The sequence below is a fragment of the Halichoeres trimaculatus genome, unplaced genomic scaffold, assembly GCF_033239565.1.
Source record: "Halichoeres trimaculatus isolate MK-OKI-2021-1 unplaced genomic scaffold, fHalTri1.1 fHalTri1_scaffold_8, whole genome shotgun sequence".
NCBI lineage: Eukaryota > Metazoa > Chordata > Actinopteri > Labriformes > Labridae > Halichoeres > Halichoeres trimaculatus.
The window spans coordinates 35,249,229-35,275,822 of record NW_027437186.1 but is presented as its reverse complement, the minus strand read 5'-3'; the positions used below and the strand labels follow the sequence as shown (position 1 = coordinate 35,275,822).

Sequence of the window (26,594 nt, the reverse complement as noted above, 5' to 3'; positions counted from 1 at the left end):
TAATGTGAACATCTGCAGCACAGATGGGGGGTTGGCTGAAGTTATGAATCCACCAGAGGAGGAGGAGGAGGTTGTCATGACAACCGCATCCTCAGAGGCTGTGCCATCATGCTGAAGTGATACAGGGAACCCTATGTGAGCTATATTGGGTTATTAGGTCACATCAGAATCACAATGCTCAGGAAAGCGTAATTAACTGGGTCATTGCTGCATCTGGCAGAAAATCAAATTTAAAAAAGAGGAAGCAGTTTCAGAGTAATCTAATAAATGAAGGGGAGCAGGTGTGTTCAGACACGCACAGATGATAGACAGGCTAGACAGGAGCTGCTTTTTAATGTGTTAGCATGAAAACCTCAAAGAGCCGCTGATAACATACAAACCACTGCATCGTCAGTGAAGCAGAGCCTCCAACGCCTTCAGGAGAAGAATCATAAATAAACATAGTGAAGCATCTGAGAGCGTCTTTATACATCAGTGCATCTCCAGCAGACAGAAACTCAAAGTGTTTTAATTGTGCTTGTGTAAGAAGTCCAAAGAGAAAGCAAAATCACACCATCATTATGTAAAGATGTACGGTTGGTCATTATCTCAGCACATGATCAAGGCACTTGTGATATAAGTACAGTTTACGGTAAAGCCAAAGTCGCTTCCCTGCACTTAAATGGAATAAAATCCTCTGAGCGTCCAGTAAAAGAATATTTTTAAATATATAAAGCATTAAAGGCACTCGTGTCTCTCACATCAGAAGGCATAAGAAAGTGTTATTTTCTGATTAAAGACTTAAAAAGTCACAATTCACAGTAGGAGAAAGGCTAAAGTAAAAATGAGGAGATAAAGTGTATAAACAACATTGATGCATATTTTACAGAGCCACTGCTTTTTGTAGCTTGCATGGTGGGACCAGTTTTCCCGTGAAATGGTGGACGAAGGAGTCCTAACTCAGGCAGGTAGTGAAGCATTTCATCACTGCGTCCCTGAAGAGAGAGGAAGAGAGAGAAACACTCATATCAGGAAGTTTTTCAGAAGCTCTGCTGCTGAAATTTCACAAGCTATGAACAGATGCTGCTCAGAATGAAGTCTTTACTGCCACCAAAATAACGATGCAAAAGACAACGCGAACATGTCAACACGTGTTCACACATACAGTTTCAGATGTTTTTTTTTCATTAGTAATCAGTGCAGACAGCTGCAGCCAAATGACCTCACAAAGGAACAATCACGAAAACAGATGTTGATAGAAGTAGATGAGGGTGTAAGAAACAGGATCAGGAGAGTAGAGGCTAATTAAAGATGCTATGAGGAGGATCTGTTTTAATTGGACTACAGCGCCACCTTCTGGCCCGGAGTGTCACACACACTGTTGTAAAGATGTGACTTTTAACCAGGCGTGTTTGTCTTGGCACAAATTTTCTTTGTTCAAGTCAACTTTTTACCGGAAACAACGCAACAAGGTAAGGTATTTATCAGTAACGTGTGGTTTGAAAATTGACATTTATGTCAATAGTATCTGTATTTTTCATTTCATATACTATTTATCTATATTTTTATACTGTCCTCACTGTATTCGTTGTCTAACGACACTCAGAAAGCCATGCAACGTCATTTCATTCCAAATGCACTGCTGTGTAACTTGTGCAATGACAATAAAGGAAGTCTAAGTCCAGGACAACAAGGAAACGTTGTATGTTTGTACCGTATGTTGGGATGGGTACCTTTCACAATTGAACCGATACGGTACCGATGCCCGGTACCTGGCAATCAGTATCGATGCTCAACGGTACCAATTTCCAGTACTTTTTTGTGTTCATGTGGCAAAAAATGTCAATTTAATAAAAGTTAACAGTAATAAAATCTCTAATTTCTTAAATATCACATATTTATTCTTCAATATATAACCTTGCAATGCTGTGTTCATGGCCAGCATGGAAAATCTCCAACTCTTCCACTCCCTCGAAGTCACAAGGATGCATTTAAGTACCTAAACATGGTACCTTTTGATTTTACATGAATCGGTACTTTTGACAGAATTTGGTCGGTACCTATAAAAGTACCTATTCGGTATCCATCCCTAACCGTATGTCAGTAGCCAGCTTTATGTAGCGCTACTAGCAGCCCAGTGCTACCACATATCCAAAAGGTTAACCTGACAACGAACTAACTTTCAGTTTGTACAGAAGCTCAGTAGCTGTCTATATGTTGCACTACTAGCAGCCCGGTGCTACGACATATCAGTAGGCTAATGTGACAACAAGCTAACTGTCAGTTTGTAAAGTAGCTTAGTAGCTGTTCATATTTAGTGCTACTAGCAGCCCGGTGCTTCGACATATCCGTAAGCTAACGTGGCAACATGCTAACTGTCAGTTCGTACAATAACTTAGCAGCCGTCTATATGTAGCCTGTCGGCAGCCTGGTGCTGTGAGACGTGTTTGTAATGTGTACCGTGTAACAAATCCTGGTCATGTCCTGCCAGTCATCTACCAATCAGAGCTAACGTAACCTCACTCTTCATTTTATTGATAGACTCTCAAGTTTGAACAGACCACTGCAGAATAACTGCTGACTGTGGGTTGGAATCAACATTAAGAAAACAGATTAGCCCTTTTAGCCTGTAGCTCATGCTCTATCTCTCTCCTGTATCTTTCTTCAGCTCTTCTGTCCTTTTTCTGTCTCACCTCTTTTCAGCAGGTGGTGTTGCCATAAATAAATCCAGTCTTACTCAACCTGATCGGGAAGCAAAGAAGTAGCATTTCTAAATAACCCTTTATTGGCGCTGATAATCTCATTATGAAGCATGGGTTACGGCCGGGCATATATATAGAAGGGGGACTTTTTCAAGACCACTTAGACACTCCTCACAGCCTCTTTGATTAATAAATTATGAGCAGATAAGTCCATGAATCAATACAGGAAAAAAGAAGAAAAACATTAAAAATGGAAAAAGCCCAATGAGACTGAATTAACACGAGAAATGAAAATATTGTAAAAACAATCACAGAAATAGAAAATGAGGCTTGTTTCTGTAGCCAAAGGCAATGAGCTCATTCTTCAGGGGCGTAAAACAAAGGCTTCATCAATGAGCGCCGCCTGAGCGTTGCTCAAAAACCATCCAGAAAAAATAAAAAGGGACAAAAGCTGTCATGTGTATGAAATTAAAAGGGACGTAAAAAGTACTTAGAGCCTTTGTTAGGCTGGTCTGGGTGTGGCTCTTCATGAATAAGTGAGCATGTTTTGGCGGGGGGATGCACCTCGTGCTCACAGTGACGGGGGCTCCCTTTCTTCAGGTGCTCTGCGATGAGGGATGATGCAATACGAGTGATAACCATGGTAACCAGTCTGTTTCTCTTCCCCTCTCAGAGCTTTTTGCTCGTGCCCTCGGTGTGTTGCTATGCAGACTTTTCGCCTCCGGCCCCACAGACATTTTTTTTTTTTTGTGGAGGAGGTGTGAAACCCGTCAAGGTTAAAGGGAGAAGTAAAGGAGGGGGTGGAGGGCAGACTGAGGAGGAGGAGGAGGAGGAGGGGGGAGGTCAGCGGTGCTCCGGATCATTCCTCTGGTGTATGAAAGAAATACACTCCACACCAGAAGCCTCACACTCCTCGTCTTTCAGATGATTTTTTGTTTTATATTCAAATGAGCCATGATACTATTTTTGCTCTTCATGAATAAAAAATGAGACTTATTTCTGATTTGGTGTCGGAGCAACAGCAGCCCCAAAGCACTGTGGGAAGTGCACATGCAGCAGGTCTCAGTGCCTCGATGTGCCAGTGTGAGAGGTTATAAATAACAACAAGGTAAAACACATTAACGGATCAACTCCTTCGGCCATGTGGTGCCGCGGCCTGCCAGGTACTCCAGTTTGTTTGACCACAGAGACGAGGACAGGACGCTTCTACCTCCTTTGATTTTCTTGTTAAGAGATTTCTCATTTTAAGGGGAAAAAGCAAAGTAAAAAAAAAATGCAGTCTAATGCTTTTGTGTCACTCAAAGGGTCAAAATAAGCCGCTGCTCTGAGACAACACAACAAACAATAGAGAGCTAAGTGATCAAATCTAAATTAAATGAAAAATGGATTACAGTAAGAAGCTTAAGGACACAAGACAATCATGTGTTGGCAGAAAACATCATAACAAGGCAAACAAATAAGTGACCGTGTGGATGTTTAAAGTTAAAAAAAAAAGCTCCTGGTGGATTTGCATTTCTCTGAAGGAATTTTTGGAGGGGTGGCAGAGGCAGAAAGGTCTTTGTCTCAGCTTTGTGTTGTTGTTAGCGCTCAGGTTGGGGGAGGGGGGACTTGGGGTGGTTATAGGACGTCTCTCAGCTGTCAGAAAGGATTACGGGGTCGCCTCAATACACAAGGCACTTAGCGGAGGATGGGGAGGGGGGGCTGGCTTCATGGGGACCTCTCGCCATATGAGACACGGCCCTGCTTACAGCTGGACAGACAAAACAACATCACACCTCAGAGAAGGTGATCGATTCACCATATGGGATCATCTGAGAGGTGGACGCAGGATTGTTGGGAGTGTTTTCTGTAAATTTTAAGCCCTGAGATGTTTTAGGAATGATCAAAATCATGAGATTTTAAGGCATCCAGCATGTTATCCAAAGGACGTTAAAAGAAATACTGTGAGAGCGTTATCCTGGTCTCACAGGATAGCTTATTTAGGACTATATCTAATCAAAATTCTGCTTTGAGCTGCAGAGCTTAGCGTAAGCTCGGGACACGTAATGTGAAAGCTTCATTGGGAGAGATAACTTTTGGTAAATCTGCTTTAAAGAGCATTATTTCACTGAAATGATTTCATTTAGATATTATGGATAAAGCAAATGATGCCACTGTGAGTGTGAAACAACAAGCTGCCATTTGCCGGACTCTAAGTGCCTGCAGCAGTGGTGGGGGGGATTACAGCCATATGGTGGGAGCAAACAGGGTTTGGACGTGAATGAAAACATGTTTTTACTGAAGACGGTCTTAGTTTTACCTCCCAGTTTGTCATTTGTGGCGCCAGAGAGTCAGGGAGTGGTGGACAGAGCGATATAACAGCACCTGGATTTCCCTCAGGTGAGACATTGTGTTCAGTCATATTAGACTCATTCAGTATTCAAACACCTGAACATCGTTAAAACGAACAGGTGTTCATCATTTAACCGGAGACCTTCGAAATTAAAATATTCGAAAACACTGAAGTGCCCAAAATGTGCAGTTCCTCCAGTGACCACTTGAGGGTCCCAGTATGAAAATACAACTTTACAGCACAATTTCACGCGAGAAGAGGCAACAAAATAAAAGTCTGCCGTGCCCTGTTGTGAATGTGTGAGCGAGTGGAGCGCACGCTAACACATTTACACGTCTGTGATCATATGAACCCAGCCAACCGACATATGGCAAAATGTAATCCTTCAGAAACGCCCTAAAATTTTACAGTTCAGGCCTTCAGGGAGTGTCTTCTGTCAATGAAGGGGTTTCAGACCTCCCTAGACCCTCGGTATTTAGTGCAGTGATAACGACAGATATTTAAAGTTGGGCGTTTCTTGAACCAGACGCTCCACTTTTTGCATTTGAAAATCTTCTCTAAATACTCTCCTTTACAAGAATCTTCTAGATGCTAAAAGCAGCTCTGTATATGATGGATCTGTCATTGAATTGTGCTTTAAAGTGATACTCCGGGATGGAACAAGTTGGGTCCTATCACAAGGTTTAGGGCAGAAATTACCCCTACAGCAGTGTTTTTGTGCAGCAGAAGCCCAGGGCGCTCGCACCAAACACCCCCTCCCTGCTCCTCTGCAGGTTTCCTCTGCACTCAGATGGGGCCATATTTTACTTGACCAAAAACACAAATAAACGGACTCCCACTGAAAAAATCTGATATCGGTCTGCATTCACGATTTATTTAGAGAATTTTCAGTGTGTTACTTTCACACAAAAACACCGCTAAATAAGGCTGTAGTTCTCATCGTGTTGTAAAACGGTGCTACCTCTGCTGCAGAGCCACAGCTGGCTACGAGGCGCTCGCTGCTTAGTGTATCAGTCCGCGCGCGCGCTGCGTGCCAGATATAAACAAACGCAGGTAGTCTGCCAGGACGAAGAGCACATGGTTCGTAATCACGCAAAGATGAAAATGTTTCGGTTATAAAAAATATGATGAATGAAAATGCTAAAATTTAGGGATTTGTTAATTTAAGGAACAATTTAACCCAAAAATGCAGGGTAAATTAATGTTTAATGACACACAATGGGAACAGCAAATCCTGTGACATCACGTGCATACCCTCATCTATTAGTATTTGATTTACTAAATTAGGGGAGACCCTGGTGACTTCATGTTCTCTGAAGGGAGGCTCACTGTCTCACATTATGAATACCCCTGAGCTAGCTGGCTTTTGCACAGTATCATATCTTTTCATGTCTTGCATCTCATCGTAATGCATTATGTCTTACTGTATTATATTGTTGTGTATCACATCATATGGTATTGCATTGTACCATAATGTTTTGTGTGCTTTCATATTGTATCCTGTTGTATTATATATTACACCGACCCAACTGTGGCCACACAAACCCAGGAGTCAGGCATATTTAAGGCTTTTGTCTCCTTCAGAAGACAGCGAACCAGAGTGGGTTGGGTTGGGTTGTTTTAAGGTTCCCAGTTTGTTTAGTTAACTTGCCCTGAGCAAACAGCTGATCTCTAAGCTTCAACAAACTTTCTGAAACCCAAAGCTGTGGGAAACAGAAAGGTCAATAATGAGCTTCACTTCCAGCAAACACAGTGACTTCACCATCACTCTCCTCTGACTCCACCCATCGTCCATACACGGTCACTCATGGTTAAAAAATACAGAAAATACATCCCATCATCATCAATGTTTAAGTTAAAGCATCTGAGAAACCTGAGGTTGATGTCATGATGGCTACATCCATTATATATGCAGAGTATGACTTCACATTGAGGTCAATGTAAAGAAAACATAAATAATAAATTCACAACTTACCGAGCGAAGGGAATGTATGAGATGCTATACCTGAAAGAGAATAAAAACACATGATTAGGGAAATAAGATCATTTATATTCAAGATAAGTCTATAAAAACAGTAAAGCTCACACAACAGAAGGAAGGGATGTCACATCCCAAATGATGATTCCCAGAAATTTTTACATGAACTGAAGATCTGGTGCGTTTTAATAACTCGCTGCATGTCGTGTTTGTAATGATGTGATGTCAAAGAGATAAAAGCATGAAAAAAGCACCACAACGAAGTCAGGACTTAAACTAGATTTAGGACTTAAAGGCATCATAATAATGGCTTTCTGACGACCAACACAACAAAATGTAAGATGTACATTTAAACGCACCAGCAACTCGTAAACATTGGAGGATCTTTGATGCTGCCCAGCGGGGGAGGATTAACAAAAACCTGATTGTGAACCGTAATCTTTGCTCTAATGATAGCAGACGGATTGGTGGCTGCACACAAAGTACGACGAAAACACCACACAGCACACTGGTAATGATTACAGCTCCAGTTAAGTACAAAAAATCCCCTGTACATCCAGCTCCAAATATGTTGGAAATATGTGGGGAATTCTGCTCAGGAGCTGAATGATTAACCGAGCGGGACTTCCGTCTTACGACCAGTGAACAAGAAACCCTGCCTGCGGTCACAAGCAGCTCTGAAACCAGCTCAGTAGACGACACGAGAAGTGCTAAATGAAAGAAAACCAGAGGAAATTTTTCTAAGCAATATCAACCCTTGTCAAGCTCCTTAAATGTCAGATTTGTCTTTTCTTATTTGTAATTTCTGCTTCCAGAAGCTTAGTGTCAATGCATCTCTGCTCTGTCACAGCTCCAGAAATCACACAGCAGAGCACAGATCAAAGGAGACAGGAAGTCTGACACAAAGCAACTTTAAAAAAAATGATACAGCAATATATCACAATACTTTGACCTGTGATAAAATATCAATATTTCAACTCTAATAAAATCAATATTGTTGTTAAAATAAAAAATCATATTTTAGGTGAGTTGGAAGTACAATACGTCTTCCGCTCCTCCACTGCGGGAGATGGCGCTGAAGAGCTGCTCCGCTGTATGTTGCCCATTTACTGCATAATAAATATATTATCAAAGTATTTTCAAAATATTTTATTCTAAAACTTGATGATGTGGGTTTTGATGCTGTAAACATTAATGTTTTCTCTCTGTTCTTGGGTCAGTCAGTTTAAAATCAATTAAAGTTTATTTTTACAGTTTAGTAGACTGATAAAATAATAACTGTAGTCATGTTTAGTGCAATAATAGATGTTTTTATGAGTAACATTGGTTATACCAAGTGACATTTATCAGTTTTACCAACTGACCACGTCTTTTAGCCAATTTTTATGTGACAGAATTTTAAGTGACAAACTTGATGCACTTTTTGATGTTTTTAGTTAAGTGTTTGTTTAAAACACTGCATCTGTATTTCATTATTTCAAATATAATGAAATAGAAAAGTTGTTTTCAATCATATAGTTAACTGTAGAATATTATAATAAATCACAATATTGTGATATTGTGATATTATTGTATCGTGAGGTTCTTGCAAATACTCGCCCCTAATTTAAACATTGTTAATTTTAGAATGAAACACTCTATAGACACTTTTGTATCCGTACACTCCACGTCTGAGCAGAGCCAGACCTGAAGTTGACAGGTTTAGGGATTTTCATCGACATAGATAAGGAGAAACTCATCATGGAGGTAGGAAACCAAAGATTCAGCCGTTAACATGAGAAATCTTCAGATTTCATTATTCCAGCTGCCTACACTGCAAAAACTAAAATCTTATCAAGTTTTTTTTGTCTTGTTTTCAGAAGAAAATGTCTTTTTAGACTCAATATGAGCCACATTCACCTGAACAGGCCAGAATAAATGTCTTGTTTCAAGTTATAAAATGAGGTCTGAATTGCTTATAACAAGTAAATAAAATATCTGCAAATGGATCAAGAGAAAAGCAATTTGTATTAAGACATTTCTCTAGTTTCAAGCAAAATTTCCACAAATTTTTTCTTATTCCATTGGTAGACTTTTTTAAGTGTAATGAGACAATTTTTACTCTATAAAAGACAAAAACACTTGATAAGTTTCTAGTTTTTTCTAAACTTGATGATGTGGGTTTTGATGCCGTAAACATCAATTTTTTTCTCTCTGTTCTTGGGTCAGTTAGTTTAAAATTATTTGAAGTTTGATTTTTTACAGTGTAGCAGACTGATAAAAAAATATTCATAATCATGTTTTGTGCAATATTAGATTTTTTAAAGAGTAACATAGGTTACACAAAGTGACATTTATTAGTTTCACTGATCACACACTGCAAAAAACGGAAACCTTATCAAGTGTTTTTGTCTTATTTTCACTAGAAAATGTCTTTTTAGATCAAATATGAGCCACATTTACCTGACTAGTCCAGAAAAATATCTCATTTCATGTTATTTAGGACAAAACAAGGTCTGAATTTCTGTAACAAGTTAAAAAAGTAAGATAAAAATCTCAGATTTTTTAGCTTGCAACAATCAATTCAGGCCTCATTTCTTTTCTTCAAACAACTTGAAATAAGACATTTTTCTGGACTGATCAGTTGAATGCGGCTCATATCAAGTACAAAAAGACACATTTAACTTAAAAATGAGACAAAAAACACTGGAAGCACCATGTAAGAAGTTTCCTTTGAGTTATATTTTCTTTCTAAAGTAAGCAGCACCAAAAGTCTCCTCTATGAGAAGTAGATTTTACTGATCTTCTCTTTTAATTCCTGATTTGCTCATACATCAATTTGTAGCCAGAAAACACCTGTTTCTGTTTCGTCTCTGAGGATTTGTGGAATCAATTGAGTATTTAGGTCTATGAAACTGCTCAGATTAACTGATGATGAGAATAGTTTTTAGTTTTGGTCACTTTAATAAGCAAACGCAGCCTGTAAGCAACTCGGTTCCCTCCTCCTCCTGCCTGCAGTCTCTACACTGAGTCAGTGTCAGTCGGTGTTTGTTTCAGTCATGTGGTCACTTCACAGCCTTCAGCCTGAGGACCGGACTTTACCCGCCTCTCTGCGTGGACCAGTGACGCCGTCTTACTGAGGAGCAACCTTCACAGGAACGTCCACGTCCCTGCGTGGGAGCGAGCGTGTGTGTGTGTGCCCCCCGTCTGTTAAAAATGCGCTCAGCATGTGTGACTTGTGGTTGCCAAGGCGATGCCTTTGAGTAGACAGGAAGTGAATGTAAAACACGTAGGTGCAGAAAGCAGAGTTACGAGGTTGACACAGTCCTGAGCGCTGAAGCCCTGAAGCTGTGTGTCAGCTGGGGGGTTGAGCTGCCTGACACGCTCACATCCTCCATGTCTTCAGCTCCTGCTGTGTAAATACGCTCAAATTAGTGAAGCTACAAGTGCTGACATGCCCGCACACATCACTCAGGCTTTATTATTCACCGCCATGTTGGAACTTAACCTCGCTGACCCTCTGATAATGTGTCATCTGGTCTCTATCAGGTAGTGTGAGCTCTGTGCAGCAGACAGAAACACATTACTGGTTTAAACAATGAACTCTGAGGCAGGGACCTGTCACTGTTTATATTAGGGCTGGGACGAAATGTTCTTCTGCCAGTTCTTTTACGATTTAAACTGCCTTTCTTTGATAGTTCTGCTCTTTAATTTTCATTTTTAGTTTGCTTTTTTTAACACCAGACCGTGTGAAAGAGTTGGATGATGTTGCACTGCGAAAAACTTAAAACCTATTAAGTGTTTTTGTCTTTTTTTCTCGGTCCATTGGCAGATTTTTTTTACTTGTTACAAGCAATTCAGACCTCATATCGTCTTTAAGCAACTTGAAACAAGACATGTTTCTGGGCTGATCAGTTGAATGTGGCTCATATCAAGTGTAATAAGACATTTTCTACTGAAAATAAGACAAAAAAACACTTGATAAGATTTCAGTTTTTTGCAGTGTGATGTCTAAAACTTCATCTGCACATCATGTGTGTCCGTTTTGCAGATTTATTCAGACGATCTGACATCTCAACTTTTTCCCAATCCAACTTATAAACAAAGACTAAGAGCTGAAATACATCAGATGCATCGCTTCGTCCCTGCAACCGATCAGTTAGGTTTCCATTCAAGTCAATCTGTCAAGTCACACTGGATCTGTTTCACTGCAATAAAATGGGCGGAGCCAGAACAGGAGTCAACAGGTTTGAGGTCTTACAGCCCAACATGGATGATGAGAGACTTGTCAATTGAGTGGGAAGAGCAGGAACTCCTCGGTCTGTGACTCCAGCTGTCTGCCAGTCATGCAGTCGGTGTGAGTTGACAAACACAGTCGGGACGCAACAGAACGGAGTCAGACTGCAGACGGATCTGGTGTATTTGAGGCGTAAAATGAAAATTAAAAGAAAATTGAAATTGAAATTGAAAATTAAATTTGAAAAAAAGGAAAGAGTTTCAAACAGAAAAATCAAAATTAAAAATCATAAAATAAAAAAATCCTTGCGCTTCAATTTTTTCCCAGTCTTAATCTATATCATCGATTTTGTCAAGTTTGGTCAGCTTTGACCGAGCAACTGTTCAGAAAATAGGGATGGGTACCTTCCACGTTTGAATCGATATGGTACCGATGCCGGTACCTGGAAACTGGTATCGGCACTCAACGGTACCAATTTTCAGTACTTTTTTGTGTTAATGTGGAAAAAAACATCATTTTGTTTGATAATAAAATGTTTCTTTTTTTTCCAATTCAACATATTTATTCTTCAATATCTAACCTTGCAATGCTGTGTTCATGTCCAGTATGGAAAATCTCCTACTCTTCCACTCCCTCACAGTCACAAGGATGCACTTAGGTACCTAAACATGGTACCTTTTGATTTTACGTGAATTGATACCCTGTCCTTTTGACAAAATTAGGTCACTGCCTATAAAAGCTCCTAATTAGGTACCCATCCCTATCAAAAAATAATTAAAAGTTGTTGAACATCACAATTTTACCATTCTAAAGTTGAATTAACAGTTTTGGATTCATGGAGACATTAAAAAACGTGGAAAAGCAGCTCGTCCTGATATTCTGTACAACACAAAACAGACAACTACGGGCATGTTCTTCATCGCTTTAACCATCACCATTCCACCTTAACATCAATAAATCTGTAGTTTGACAAACAGTTAAAGCCTCATTTCAAGCAAAACTACATTTTCTTTTTTGAAACATCTGAAAATAAATTTGCCCAATCTTCAGAAACCAGATTCGGAGACCATGCCCCCCTTCAGACTAAAAGCCCCTGGTACTTTTAATGTACTTGCAGCTTTGGTCTCAGCAGTGATTAATGCAGGTGGAAACACCTGTCTGTCTCTATATCTCTAAGTAGATTCCCACAGATCCTGTCAGCCCCTCTCACTCCATGCCAGAAAACACACTGACCTCACCAAGACCTCTGGCACCTGAGCAGGCGACAGGTACAGCATGTCCAGCAGCTGTCACCAGCTACTCTGGGAAACCAGGACAACACATCTGAGCAAACTCCACCTTCAGTGTGAGTTTAATTATCAAAACAACACACTTACATATCATTTTATTTACTGAGTCTAACAGTGATACTCTGAAGGAAAGACAGATCCCTGCACGGCGTGCTTCAACGTGCAGTGTGCAGATGATCGTGTGACTTTAACCTTTTATTGGTTCAGCTGTGTACACGCTAGCTGCAGTAAGTAAGCTTAAAGCATCAGCACATGATTAAGTCAAGGCTCTGACATTTGATGCGTGCTAAAGCAGCCGGAGGAGAGTTCCCTGTCACAGACAGACGGCTCGCTCCGAGTGGGAGGAAGTGATGAGTTAATTAATTGCCAACTGTACCACAGCAGAGAGATAGCTGAGACTGTGGGGCCACACTTACCAGGTCATCGCCAAGAACTGCAGGATGCAGAAGATGATGGCCAGTCCCTTTTTATGCCACTGTGAAAAAAACACAAGATGTTAATCTGTCAGTCACTCTGATGTTACACACTGAAGACTGTGTCAGGCGTTGAAGAGCGTGTACTCACCCAAAACACGGCACAGAGTGTTAGGATTAAGCAGAGCTGGAGGAAGAAGAGAGGAAGACTTATCTTTTTGCACACTTGCAAAATAATATTTCTTTACATGTGACTTTTTCAAAATTGAAGTGGAAATGTTAAGTAATGTGTGAATAAATTAGTTTTATTTGGCTGTTATCCTAACGTTAACTTTGGTGTGAAAAGACAAAGTTTGTGAGTCAGATACAGATTTTATTTCATGTTCTTGTTTCTCCAACTGTGGGGGAATCACTTTTTATCAAAGCAAGAAGAAAGAAGAAGTCTGCCAACATGTGGAGTCTGAAAAATGTTGTCCAAATAAGGACTTTCAATTTTTGATACCAATAAAGGAAAACCAGATCTTTGATTGTCTCCACGCTGTAGTTTCCCAAAGAAAGTTAGCTTTTAGCTTTAAAGTTTGAGGTAATGTACTTTAATTGTCATCACCCATGAGAGAAATTAGAACTTTTCTCTGTTAAAATGTGTCAAAAATGCCAAAAAATACTCGTGACCCAGCGACCCAGAGTCCCTCAGCCTGAGCCTGAAGAAATTCCCCAAAGAGTTCAGGCCAAGACATTTAACTTCAATCTGTATATATTTTATTCTCCTTTGTAAAATGTTTTAATTATTATTATTATTTATATTATTATTATTTTACTACTTAAGCTCTATTTTCTATAGAGGGATTATCAGTCTATGTCATCATAAAGATGCACATGCATCTTGACCACAGAAGCAGCGTTTAGCTCCATTCATTTACACAAGTCAGCGTTTTTTAAACACTAAATTCAACCTGTTATCAGCATAAAAATGTACGGTGTCTACTCACTGCTATTTCACAAACCTGGGAGCCATTTACCATCCATCGGAGTAATGATGTTTAGTTTAAAAATGTTTTTTTTTGGCGGTTAACTCCTCTACATCTGCACTGCCACTCTTATCTTAAAATCTGTTTTAACTTTTTTTTGTTTTTCAATCTTGTTTTATTGTATCTTTTTCATTTTTATCTGCTTTTTAATTGAATTTTAATTGTTTTCTTTTAATTTGTTCTGTCTGTAAATCACTTTGAATTGCCATGCTGAAATGTGCTATATAAATAAACTTGCCTTGCCTTGCCTTACGTCAGTTGACAAACTATTATACTCCGCAGTTGTGTGCACATCCGGCATTGTTGATAGACAAATAATCCCTCTTTTCTTGTAAAATTTAGTGTTTATTCATAAATAACTGTACAGAGGGTGTATTAAAGGCTGACATTATTTGGGGATTCCTGCAAGATGGGAGTCAACTTTACTATTGATCCTGGGACCGGGACAGTACAGGATAAAAAGTTAACGGGAGCAGACGGGAACAGGAACCAATCAGGAAGATAAAATATAATAAGAGAATCTGCTGCCATTTTGTAGTTTATTTCCAATAAGCCTACACTCTAACACAAGGAAAAAAGAACTCCACTTCCCAGAATACAACAGTAATCTTAAAAAAGGGGAGAAAAACAGGAAAAAGAGGAGTGGATGGGAGTGGGAGTCATTTTACCAAGAGTGGAACGGGATTTTTTTTTACTCTATATATGATTGATGATGATATGGATGATATAAACTGCTCTTTTTCATGTTAGTGTTTCCAATTGTTAGTACACACTACTAAGTTTGCGTTAAAAAATAATTACCAGCATGACAATGGTGGCAATCAGTCTGGTTGGTTCAAACATGCGTTTCAGCTGTTTCAGTGGTCCCATCAGGAAGCAGGTGCTGTAGGAGAGCAAACATGAAATCATCAGTAGACCAAACAGTGACAATAATTACACTGTTAATTCATCACTTTTTGTCTGAACATGAGGTGTGTACATGTGTCATCAAGATCCAGTACGGACTTCGTCAGCCGGTGACACAGTCCGACTGGGACTTTGTGAAGAGAAATTTGGTGGATCTTTTTTTAGCCACTGCAAAAAACTGAAATCTTATCAAGTAATTTTGTCTTATTTCGAGTAGAAAATATCTTTTCAGACTTAATATGAGCACCATTCAATGGAACAAGAGAAAAGTTACTAGTATCTCATTTTTGTCTTTAAACAGCTTGAAACGAGACATTTTTCTGGACTGAGAAGTTTAATGTGGCTCAGATCAAGTATAATGAGACAATTTTTATTCAAAATAAGACAAAAACACTTGATAAGGTTTCAGTATTTTGCAGTCCAAGGTCAAAAATGTTGCACAGTTGTCTTTCTTTTCCTCAGTAACATCATGATAAACTGCGCAGATATTATCTGCTTAGACAGACTGCACACAAACAAAATCAAACCCCTGTATTCATCTGATAGTTTCTCTGTAAATGAGTCTGTTCGTTTGACGTCAGTAATGAAACCTCATCAAGTCCAGACGTCCGTGCGTTCACACCCACAAAAAAAAAAAAAAAAAAACACCTCAGGAGTGTGACACCAAAGTTGTGTCAAACCTAATCAGACACATCTACACACAGCCACACATGAGGTGTAAATATTTAACGCCGACACCTTGATGACACGTTTTGAACCTCCTACATGATGCATGCGTGACGTCAGTTGGCGTAACAGACAAAGGCTTTCCCCGCTGATGAGCCACGCAGGGCTGCGTGGGTAGACAGAGACTGAAGCATCACATGTGACGAGACACTGAGTAGTTGGTGTTGACGCAGGCTCTCTCTGCTGGTCGGCCGCGAGAGACCAACACTTTTTTTTTACGACTGCAGAGACACTAATAGTGTCCCTGCACAGGCTGCTGCTGAGGAGGAGGAAGAGGATGACAGCACGGTTGATGCCAACGCTAATGTGAAAGTAACACGCTACGTTTCTCAGTCTAACTTACAGCAGCCATGAGGGGGCGGTCTGGGAATCTTCATTACAGTGAACTTTAGTTTCACTGAGAGACAGGTCAGCTGACGTTTGATCTTAATGACCGTAAAGCTGGATTTTTGGGGGGACTAAACAGAAAACTCTGAAAAAGCCTCCTCCACAATCTCACAAAAACTAAATTCATTTTTATAACGATCCAGGAACTCAGCTGCCTACATACTGTGAAAAAGAAACCAAAGACTTGGCTTCACTTCATTATCGACTTGCAATCAATTTCCTTATTAAGGCTGTTTAAAAGCAATGTTTTTTCAACCTTCTTCCCCAATAAGAACATTAATAAAGCTGTATTTTAATTTTGAACACTTTTATTCATTATCTTTTATTTGTTCCATTCATGAATGTGCACAAAAACACCATATCGATAAATACACAAATTTGTCCAAAACATTTCACATTGATACCCGACATGACAAGAAAGGAGCAGCTGGAAGAATAAAACTCTTATTTTTGACTGCCCCTATTTTAAACATGAAATATAAGATAGTTTTACCAACTTCAACCCCACTCTTACACTCTTACTCTAACAGTTTTATTTTGCACTTCAGTTTATCTTAAAAATTACCTAAACTCTGACAGTTGTCAGTTTCACTTTTCACTTTTAATATCTTAAAGGTTCCATATTATGCAAAAATCACTTTATTGAGTCTTTTAGTGAAATTTGTGGGTCTTTGTCTTTCCTCCCAGCCCACAAAATGTGATATTTAATGACCAAACCTGTTCTTAGTAGAGCTTGTGAAAGTTAAATCCTGACCTAAAACGAGCTGTTTGGATTTTGGAGATTTGCTGACTTCAACGATTCACCATCACCATCACCATCACTGCTCTGTTTTTGGCTGTAAACAGCCACATAGTTCCATGCTCAAGCTTCCCATCTTAGAAGAAGACAGACTAAGTGTCTAGAGTTCATTTATCAAGGAAATGTTCCAGCTACACTCAGTAAAACTGTGCATGTGTGTGCTAGTCACTTCACGACCGACTGCTTTTCCAGCTTTGGACAGTCCAACAGAGGGCTAGCCAATAGACTGGTCCTGAATCCAGGCGCATTACCAACCATCCTCCAACAAACCTGGGACCCTGGAAATGTGAGTATTTTAAATGCTGTGTGCTGTGGAGCAGATGGAAGAGCTTTTCCTCAGTGTCCCCCCTGTCTCTGTGTTAGCTTCAGGATGCTAACTTTAGCTGCGGTTAGCCTGTTGTTTTAGCCTGTAATTTTACAGTAAACAAGCTTCACTGTTTTCTAAACATTGTGCACATTAAACTGCAGAAAAGGAGCAGAATATGGGACCTTTAAAAAGCCTGACCTGCCAATACCAATTTTTATTTTTGATTTTTTATGACTGACAGCATATACCTTCAATGTTCCAATCTTATTTTATTGGAAATCATTGAACAATACCTTTGAAACAATGAAATCTTTACTGAGTTTTAGGTCTCAGAGCAAAAAGCAACGATTGCTGGCTGTCAGACCTTCCTGGGGGTATACAAGATCAGTTTCATATGTAAGGATGGGCCAATCACCGATCACCAAAAATGAAAGAAATCAGCACAGATCAATCGGTGCATGTCTAACTGAAACATGAACTTTTTTTTTTTCTTAAGTTTAATGAAAACTTATTTCCATCAAACCAAGATTTAAGCTTGACCATTTAATTCTCAATCATTTCAGATGTTGTCAATTCAGATTGAAACTGATTTATCATCCCTAAAACGTGAAGCTCCCTTGATTTCTAACCTGGGTTATGAAAGACTGAGCTGACCCAGTTTCTCGACACGTCTATACCTTGTGGACATATGATACCTGGAAATAGATACTGTCCCGTCTGTGAAAAAAAAACCTCATCAGTGATTCACTGTCTGTCACAGGAGTCAAAGACCTTATGGTTATATTTAGCCCCTGGATAACAGAGATTAAATAATCTATAATGTTGTTAAATCCAGGCAGCTGCTGATATCCAAAGAGGATAAATCCTATTACAACCTTTCACTACAGCGGACACAATAAGGATGAAACTCTGCTTAGTCAGAGAGGCAGGATTAAACATTTACCTACTAAACTAACCTTAATAAATGTTATTAGTTCAGTTTGATAAAACTGTTAAAATGATAAAGACAGCATGGATTCGGATGTCTGGGTAAATTTGGAGAGTATGAGTTTGCTAAGCCATGGAGAGCACAGGAGGTGTCAGCCTTCTCATGCATGCAGAAAATATCTGGACAGGTCAGAAACATCTTACCTGGCCAGAGCTGAGAGGTTTCCTAGCGTGTAGAAGACGGCGAACAGCTTGATTCCATTTGGGAGGAACAGCAGCGCTGTGCCCTGATGAAACAGTGAAATAATGTCCATCAATGGCAAAGTGACGTCACTGCACTTCAGCGTGAGCAACAGGGACTTATAGTTTTACAGAATTAGAAACAAAAAGGGAAAGGAATCCTGTAGGCAGGACTGCTTTTACAGGAACAAAGGGCTCCCCCTAGTGTCTAAAGCGTGTAAGGTTTTCATTAAGATTCACTGCTTGGTTCAAAGTTACAGTTTTACAACCCTTACATGTCATCTATTGAGATCACTTTCAAGGAAAGAGGACAGGTGACACACTTAGCAGGAACCTTGTACCCATTTCAACTTTAAAAGAGTCAACTTTAAATAACCTGCTGCTTTAAAAGCATCAAAATGTGTGAAATGTTCCACCGTCAGACTTTAAAGTATGAAAAAAATGACACGTGTGCTTTGAATTTGACTGTTTTCAGTGGTTTACACACAGAGATCTATCATTTCTGTGAATTTCACCACCGATGCCTCACTTTGAGGTTAAGGGTGCGTCTCAATGTGTTAACTTCGTGCCTCCTCCGTCCTATCTCCTCCGGAAGTACTTTCCCAGTTGCCATTTTGAAGACTGTCCCAAAGTGATAATTGTGCTCAGAGGAGAGAGGAGAGAGGATGGAGGAGACTTATCGAAGGAGCTATGATCAAGGAAACACAAGAGGTGGCTTTGCTGAAGTCTTTTCACTGATAGACACGCCCACATATTGAATATCACTCTCTGATTGGACGCTGCAGCAGCTCAGACTTCTCTACATGAAACTTCACAAACACAACAGAGTTTAATGAGAGAAAAGACGAGCAGAAAATACTGAACACAACCATCATCAAATCAATATAACGGAGGATTAAACTGAAAACTGAAATCTAATAAATAATATCTCCCTGAGACACAATAAACTGGGTCATATTAATAAGTTTCAGAGTTCACGATCAGATGCAATCTAGATAAAGGCTGAATAATTTATAAATAATCTCACAATTACGCTTTTTACCGGTAAAGTGATCCGTGAGCTTCTAAACAAACAGAACAAACAGAGAGCCGGTTTTCTTCATGGTAACTTGTTTGTTAAACAGGTCAAAGGAACAGACAAAGCTCTGTTACTGTTTCTGTTTGATCAGAGTTATTATAGCGCACATGCCCAGACGCACAAACAGCTGTTAGAGCTGACTGACAGATGATCCAGAGGTGATCAGCTGATGCCCTCATCACTGAAACACGTTGAAGGAGAGGATGTCCCATTGCTCTAAAAACGAATCTCCTCCATCCTCTCCCCTCTCTACATTTCCTCTCGTCTCTCCATCATCTCTGGTGGGAGGGGCTAAGACCAAAGTGAACGACGCAGGAGGAAGGAAGGATGGAACTTTGGAGCTTTGAAACGCACCCTGAGTTGCTGTTGAGTCAGCATGATTTTTCACAGTGTGGCTGTTCATTGGTGTTATGAGTAAAGGCTGTCAAAATAAGACTTCCTAAAATGTGAACTCTTACTACACCCTCTAAAGGGAAACGTTGTATGAAGTATGCAGTTGACTGTTATGCTTTCTATTGGTTTATATGGACAGAATTCAGTGCATTCATTTTCTTTAACAAACTGTTTTCCTTTGTACGGCCACTGAGGTGTTCCCGTTCAGACGTCAGACATGTGAAGTCTTGTTAAAAATATCTGATTCTAAGTTCTTGTTAAACTCCTTCTACGCAAACCAAGCCACTCAATTTTTATTGTTTTCATACAAGGTCTGGTTCACTCATTTCCTTTCAAAGCGAAGAAACACAGGACTGTTTAAAGAAAAAGGAGCTGAGCTGAGTTAGAAGCTTAAAAAGTTGTACACTTCTTAAAGACCAATCACAGCAGCAGAGTAGAGTAAACTCACTTGGAGCTCTGCAAACACTAACAGCACACTCTCAGCTTTCTCTGTATTCACTGATTTCCGTATGAAGCCAAACACAAGAGGGTCTGTTCAGCGTAAAAGGCGAAGACACTCACGAGTATTGAGCACAGGATGCCTGCAGCAAAGCATATGAAGAACCATTTCACCCTGGTGCTGTAGCTGAGGGAGCTGGCATCAAGGACCTGGTGAGAACAATGGGAGGATGTCAGACGACAAACCTAACGACCTGCAGAAAGACCCACAGGCTTTCCTACTGATGGTTTCAACAATTCAGCTGGAGCCAAGCAGATAACAGCCTGTTTACAGTTTCAACCTCAAACAGAGAAACACACAGGCTCAAGATAAAGGAAGAGACCTTACAGGACACAGAGCGTACACAAAATAAACCAATAAAACACAGTCTGACTCCTTCAGGGTAATAACTAACACAATGTTTCTGTAAAATAAAAACACATGCTCCAGTTAGGAACTTACCTCATTCCCTCCTCATGGTGAATGCATGTAAAAGGTATAAACGAACAAAATTATTTATTACATGCTGACAGAAGAGACTGCCTGAACAAAGAAGCCAGAACATTAATTGTTTTTACTACTTTGCAATAACACAACTTTTCCAATAAAATCCATATTACTATAAAAGTCCTAACGTCACTTACAAATGATTTATTGTCTACTTTGGTATGCAGGCAGATATTTGACCTCAACATTTAAAGAGCAAAGCAACACATGAACAGAATGTGACACATTTCTGAATACTCAAATGTATCATAAACAAACTGTGATCTTTTTTCAACTATTATACTGAGTGTTATATAAAGCACAAGGTAGCAATCTGAATTTTAAGCTCATGTAAAGACTTTTAAGCTAGGTATGTAATAAATACAGTTGTTTTCCTAAATTTATGTTGCAACACATCACATTAAAAACAAATTTTTTACAGATGTGTTTTTAATGGAGATTTTAGCGTGACTTAATCATCAAAATGCTGCTTTTATGTTGATTTTTTTCTTTTATCTTATCTAATCCTTTGTTGTTTTGTTTTAATCTTTCATTGCCTTTATTTAACAGACATTTCCTTCCTTTATTTGGTTGTTCTTAGCTTTTTATAGTTCTATATTTTGCCTCACATTTCTCTTCTACCTCTCTTTTATTTCTTTTTACTGTTTATTTTTAATATGCAAAGCACTTTGGAACATTGTTTTTGAAAAGTGTAATATAAATAAAGTTTATTAATTGTTTTTATCAGCAACGAGCCTGATTGTTTTTGTGTTGCTGCAATATTGCTGCCACCAAGTGGGTGTCACAGGAGGTGAGTAACTGAAACTGCTTTTGTTGACATTTTCCAAAGCAGACATTCATAGTAAGTAGTGTTCCTACCTTTCTAAGTCCACCCTCTTTATTTCTATGTTCTTATCTATTTACTCTATTTTATTACTGTAATTACCCTCTTCTTTCACTTTTTATCTTTTCACTTATACCCTTTAGGCCTTTAATCGTTTTATCGTTTGCTCATATCTTTGCTTTATTATCATTATTCTTTCATTATTCTGTTCATATTTATTTTACAATTTTATACATTTATATCTGATGTCTGATTTTGTTTGTAACTGCTTTTTATTGCCCTTTCCATTGCCTTTTCTTTCTTTCTCTTACTGAGTTTATGTTTGTAGCTTTTATCTCTGTCTTCATGGTCTCATTTTATGTTGTATGGTTCTTGTATTGCCTGGGTCCCTGACTATGCTTCCTGTTGCCCTCGTGCATGGTGTCTTTCTGCTCGAGTGCCTCTTGAAGTATGTGTTTTGTTTCTGTGTTTCTGTGCTTTGTTGTTTATTGTGTTCCTGTAAAAGCACTTTGTAAACTTTTGTTTTTAAAAGGTGCTATATGAATAAAGTTATTATTATTATTATTATTATTATTATTATTATTATTATTATTATTATTATTGTGTTAGGTTTTATTTTTCATTATCTCAATTCTTGGTCTAGTTACGCTTATTGAATCTAGTTCCTGATTGTGACCTTTATTTTTATTTTTTTGTGACCTTTATTTTTTTTTTTTTTTTTGCGAGAAATGACAAATATATTAAAAAAAGACAAAAATGAGCCTGCTGTTCATGGCAGGACATTTATTAAATCTTTGTCATGGTGAACTGTCAATCATAACAAGGTTTTTAATGTATAAAATATATAATTAGATTAACTTGTAAGGGTATGCAACAACACAGTGCAGAAGAAGCAGAAAGAGACATCATGTAAACCTGCTTATCTGCTAAACAGGATAATCAGACCTTAAAATGTTCAAGCTGACCAAGACATTTCACTGTATATTTGACAAATTACTTCTTTAAACATTTTATCTAAACAAAGAGGAATAATTTCCTGGTTACAGATGCAATTCAATCTTATGCTTCATATTTTCATTTGCCCAAACTGGAAAACAGGAAAGAGTCATTGTACTTCCCCCATGAGTAGTTAAGTAGTTTTGCAATCCTCCAGTAACCGAGAAGGAAATTGTTAAGGAAGAAAAAAGTTATTTACCTGCCCATTAAGTGGTACTTATCGAAATCAAGAGAAAGTAAATAGGTTTATTTATGTCTACTTTTACCCTTTCTAATGCTAATGTATGCACCTTTAATTTAAAAACAAATGTCCATGTGATGCAAAAATAAAATAAATAAGAAAGGGACCTGTTAATATTTCGTTTGTATCAGATACTTAATGGTCAGTTAAAAAGAAAGTCATACAAACAGAAGTGAAAGTGATAAAAGTTTCATTCTGCTGACCTATCTCTGGTTGATGCTAATGGGCTAACCGAGTGTTTGTGCAAACGACTACCAACGGTTTACACGCAAAAAATCACTGACGTTAGCGCCAGCTTCTTAAAAATTAAACCACAGTTAAAGATAGATGGATAAGTATCACTGTAATCAGTAAATTAATATACATTTCGATTTTTCTATACATTCAACATTAGCATTAGCAGCGCCAACTGTCAAAGTGTATGAAGCTAACTACCTGTGCAGTCAGTCCCAGCTCCTCGTTCTCCTCTTGGCCGCTTAACACACGACGAAGCTTATCCATCGCTAGTAGCCAGCCAGCAAAAGGCTCAGAGAAAACCTGAACTCCGACTTTCTACCCTTTTAACTCTATTTTTCCAAGTTTTGATCACGGTAGTAGCGACTCTGACTTCCTGCCTTTCCCAGCGATGCTTGTCTCTAATGCTGCATTCACGTGATGTCGGAGTAATCGAAAAATTGAGTTTCAAAGTTTGCGTGGCGGAGTAGCAGAGTTGACAGATTTGACGTCACGGCGGATACAGTCAATAGGCGGACCATGTTGGCTTCAGGGTCTGAAAGCGTGTCGTAATTTACAGAATTAGAGTATATTCCGCATTTAGAGAGATTTAAGTATAATAAATAATAATAAAACTGTCACAAACAATTCAGAAAACCTCAATGGGACTCAAATGTATGTAGCAGAGGGGAAACAGTAAAACTAGAGAAGTTGCATTCCCTGCAGCAAGTGCGTTGAAATGCTGAAGCTGAAGAATGAAAATGAAGTCCCGGTGGTTCTGAACTCCATTTACAGATGATGGAGGCCACTGTTGAAACAGTGCTTTTATCTCATCACGTTTGGATTACTGCAACGCACTTTGTGTTGGAGTGAGTCAGTCCCTGCTCTCCCGTCTGCAGCTGGTCCAGAACGCTGCTGCAGGACTTTTAACTGGTACAAGAAAAAGGGAGCACATCAGGCCGGTACTGGCTTCACTCCACTGGCTGCCTGTGACTTTTAGGGTTGATTTTAAAATTCTTATGTTTGTTTTTAAATGTTTAAATGGTCTTGCCCCACCTAACCTCTCTGAGCTTCTTCAGCCCTACTCACCCTCTCGGTCCCTCAGGTCAGCCAACCAGCTGCTCCTGCAGGGACCGAGGTCCACGAAGAAGCTCAGAGGGGACAGGGCCTTCTCTAATGTTGCTCCCCGATTGTGGAACAGTCTTCCCCTGCACATTAGAGAGGCCCCTTCACTGTCCACTTTTAAAACATGTCTTAAAACCCATTTTTATTCTTTGGCTTTTAACTCCAGAGAGACTTAGTTTCTTTGCCTGGTCTTATTCTCTTTTATTTTCTTTTATTCCCCTTTACTTGCTTTTTTTTTTTTTTTAATTTGCTTTTATTGTTTTTACAATGTTTTTCTTTTATTTGTCTGTTTTTATAATTTCATTTTGATCTGCCTGTACAGCACTTTGTCTACAGCTGTGGTTGTTTTTCAAAGTGCTCTATAAATAAAGCTGGTATGGTATGGTAAACAGCTTGTCTGAGCATAAATGATGTGGGCACCTGACTCTTTTTCTGGCAACAATCTTTGTCTTAATGCTTTTCTTTTCTCTTTGTTCACCTTTATTTTCTTAAAAAATAAAATAAATATTTTTTATTTTTGTTGTTGTTGTGTTTTTTGTTTTTTTTTTTTTTGTTTTTTTTTACTTTTAAAGCCCTTTTGTTCACAAATCTGTGTCATCTCAAAACATCTGGACGGACATTACAGTATGTCACAGGATAATCATTTTCTAACCCATTTATCTCAGACTGAGCCCCACAATGGACGTGTTACCTCCCATCTGGTTGTAGCCCTAGCTGGATGTCCAGACTTGACAGATGAGGACATGGAAGTTTTTGTATGTAGGTAAGACAAGATTATTTGAAAACTGCTTTATTTAAAAACTTGATGATTGATCCAACTGATTATTGGATGTATACTGGATGACATATTTCAGTGGTGTTGACATTGTGAAGTTTTTTGGGATGACCTGAACATCTTCAAGCCCATTGAGGACAGGATTTTTGTGACCTCCATGGACACCTGAGTGGCCTGGCCCTAGAAAACCATCCTTTACATGATCCTGTTAGTAGTTATCACTTTTTAAGTACATTCCTAAACCTTGTTTTCCAAAATTAGGTGTCAATCTGTGATTTGACCCCTGTGGTTGTTGCCTCTCATTGCAACATCGCCCTCTAGTGAGTATAGACTGCAACAAACAGGTTACACCATGGGTAGATCATACTGAAGGCTGTGTTAACCATGTCCTTCTGACATGACCATGCTTGGTAATTGCGGCGCTTATCTGTTCCTGAGGGTGTTTTGTCTAAATCCAGGTACGACTTGAGCATTAACTTAACGGAAACCACAAGATCATTAAAAGTGCATGCGTGACGAGTAGCTGTTTGCATTTTCAGCACATTTTTCAGATATTTTTCCACTAGCATAGGTTGGATAATTTCATGACTGGTTATAAAGAAACATGATATCCCAACTGTGGAAAACATCCTACTGGCACATTCCTTCTCATATTTATAAACACTGTAATTTTAGCAAGATATTTAGTCTTTTTATGTAACTCCTGATAAAACACTTGTTGTGTCAAGGCTGCAGAATTGTGTTGCCTTTATCAGGAACATAAACGGTGCCAAAGGAGATACAGTTATACAAGGCTTTTGACTTTGGGTCACACTGTCCTCCTGAGGGACACAGTCATTGACTTGGCAGAATCTCTCTTTCAAATGATCCTTAAATACGCAGCAGTTAGAGACACACGGGTGAGGAAACATAAAGGAAAGGAAAGGGCGTGACATCAAAAAGGATACATTATGTCGGTTCATCTCAGTAAAAGTTGAAAACAAGTTGAAATAATCAGCAACAGAAAACATTTAACACATTTTAGCATAACAAAGCATTCGCAGAAAACACAACGGTGCCATACAAGCAGACACAACAGCAGATAATACCTCACTCCTCTATTTTGAATATGCAAAATGGACATAAACCATCCTGCAGACTGAGCTGTTCACTGTGCTTGAGTTGGATTTACTGAAAAGAGAAACAGTTCTTAAACACAGAAGCTAAAAAAACGAAATACTTAAGATTTTCAGGAACAGATCAATTTAGAAAGACACAACCAAGGAGCCAGATTATAAAGGTAATGTTGAATTAAGTTGATTGCCTTGAACCATTTATTTAACAATATTCTTCTGAAGTATGATAGTTTCCAGTCTCAGTTTCATTTTTAATCTCATTTACAGATTAACTTTGTCATTTTTTAATCCCTACAGACAGTTTCAAATTGTGAAAAGGAGGTCCTTTAAATATCCTCAAAACTAGCTTCTTTATATTAAAACAAAATCTCCTGTCCACATGTAAATATTTTTTTATTTGGCAAGATATTAAACTTAAATAATACCCATTATTGTCAGAAAAGCACCCATCCATGAAAGAAATGAATAAATGAAGCACTTTGGATTAAAATGCTGTATATAAAGAGGGGGAGAAAGTGGTTGCATGCTGTGGATGGATGGCCAAACTGAAAAAAATAGAAGTTAAAGTAAAAGTTTTACCTCACAAACACTGTATTTTCAGACCAAATCTGAATCTGAATC

General features: G+C 38.8%; 1 protein-coding gene across 1 annotated transcript; it reads right to left on the bottom strand.

Annotated features, from left to right (window-relative positions):
* Positions 1-492: 492 nt before the first annotated feature.
* Positions 493-23,443, bottom strand: sft2d1 (SFT2 domain containing 1). Its single transcript, XM_074675891.1, has 8 exons — positions 23,181-23,443; positions 20,262-20,348; positions 18,194-18,276; positions 14,739-14,820; positions 13,061-13,096; positions 12,913-12,971; positions 6,989-7,018; positions 493-974 (listed from the first exon to the last, which is right to left on the bottom strand). Exons 1-8 carry the CDS (start codon positions 23,244-23,246, stop codon positions 935-937), a joined length of 483 nt encoding a protein of 160 aa, XP_074531992.1. The 5' UTR covers positions 23,247-23,443; the 3' UTR covers positions 493-934.
* Positions 23,444-26,594: the final 3,151 nt, after the last annotated feature.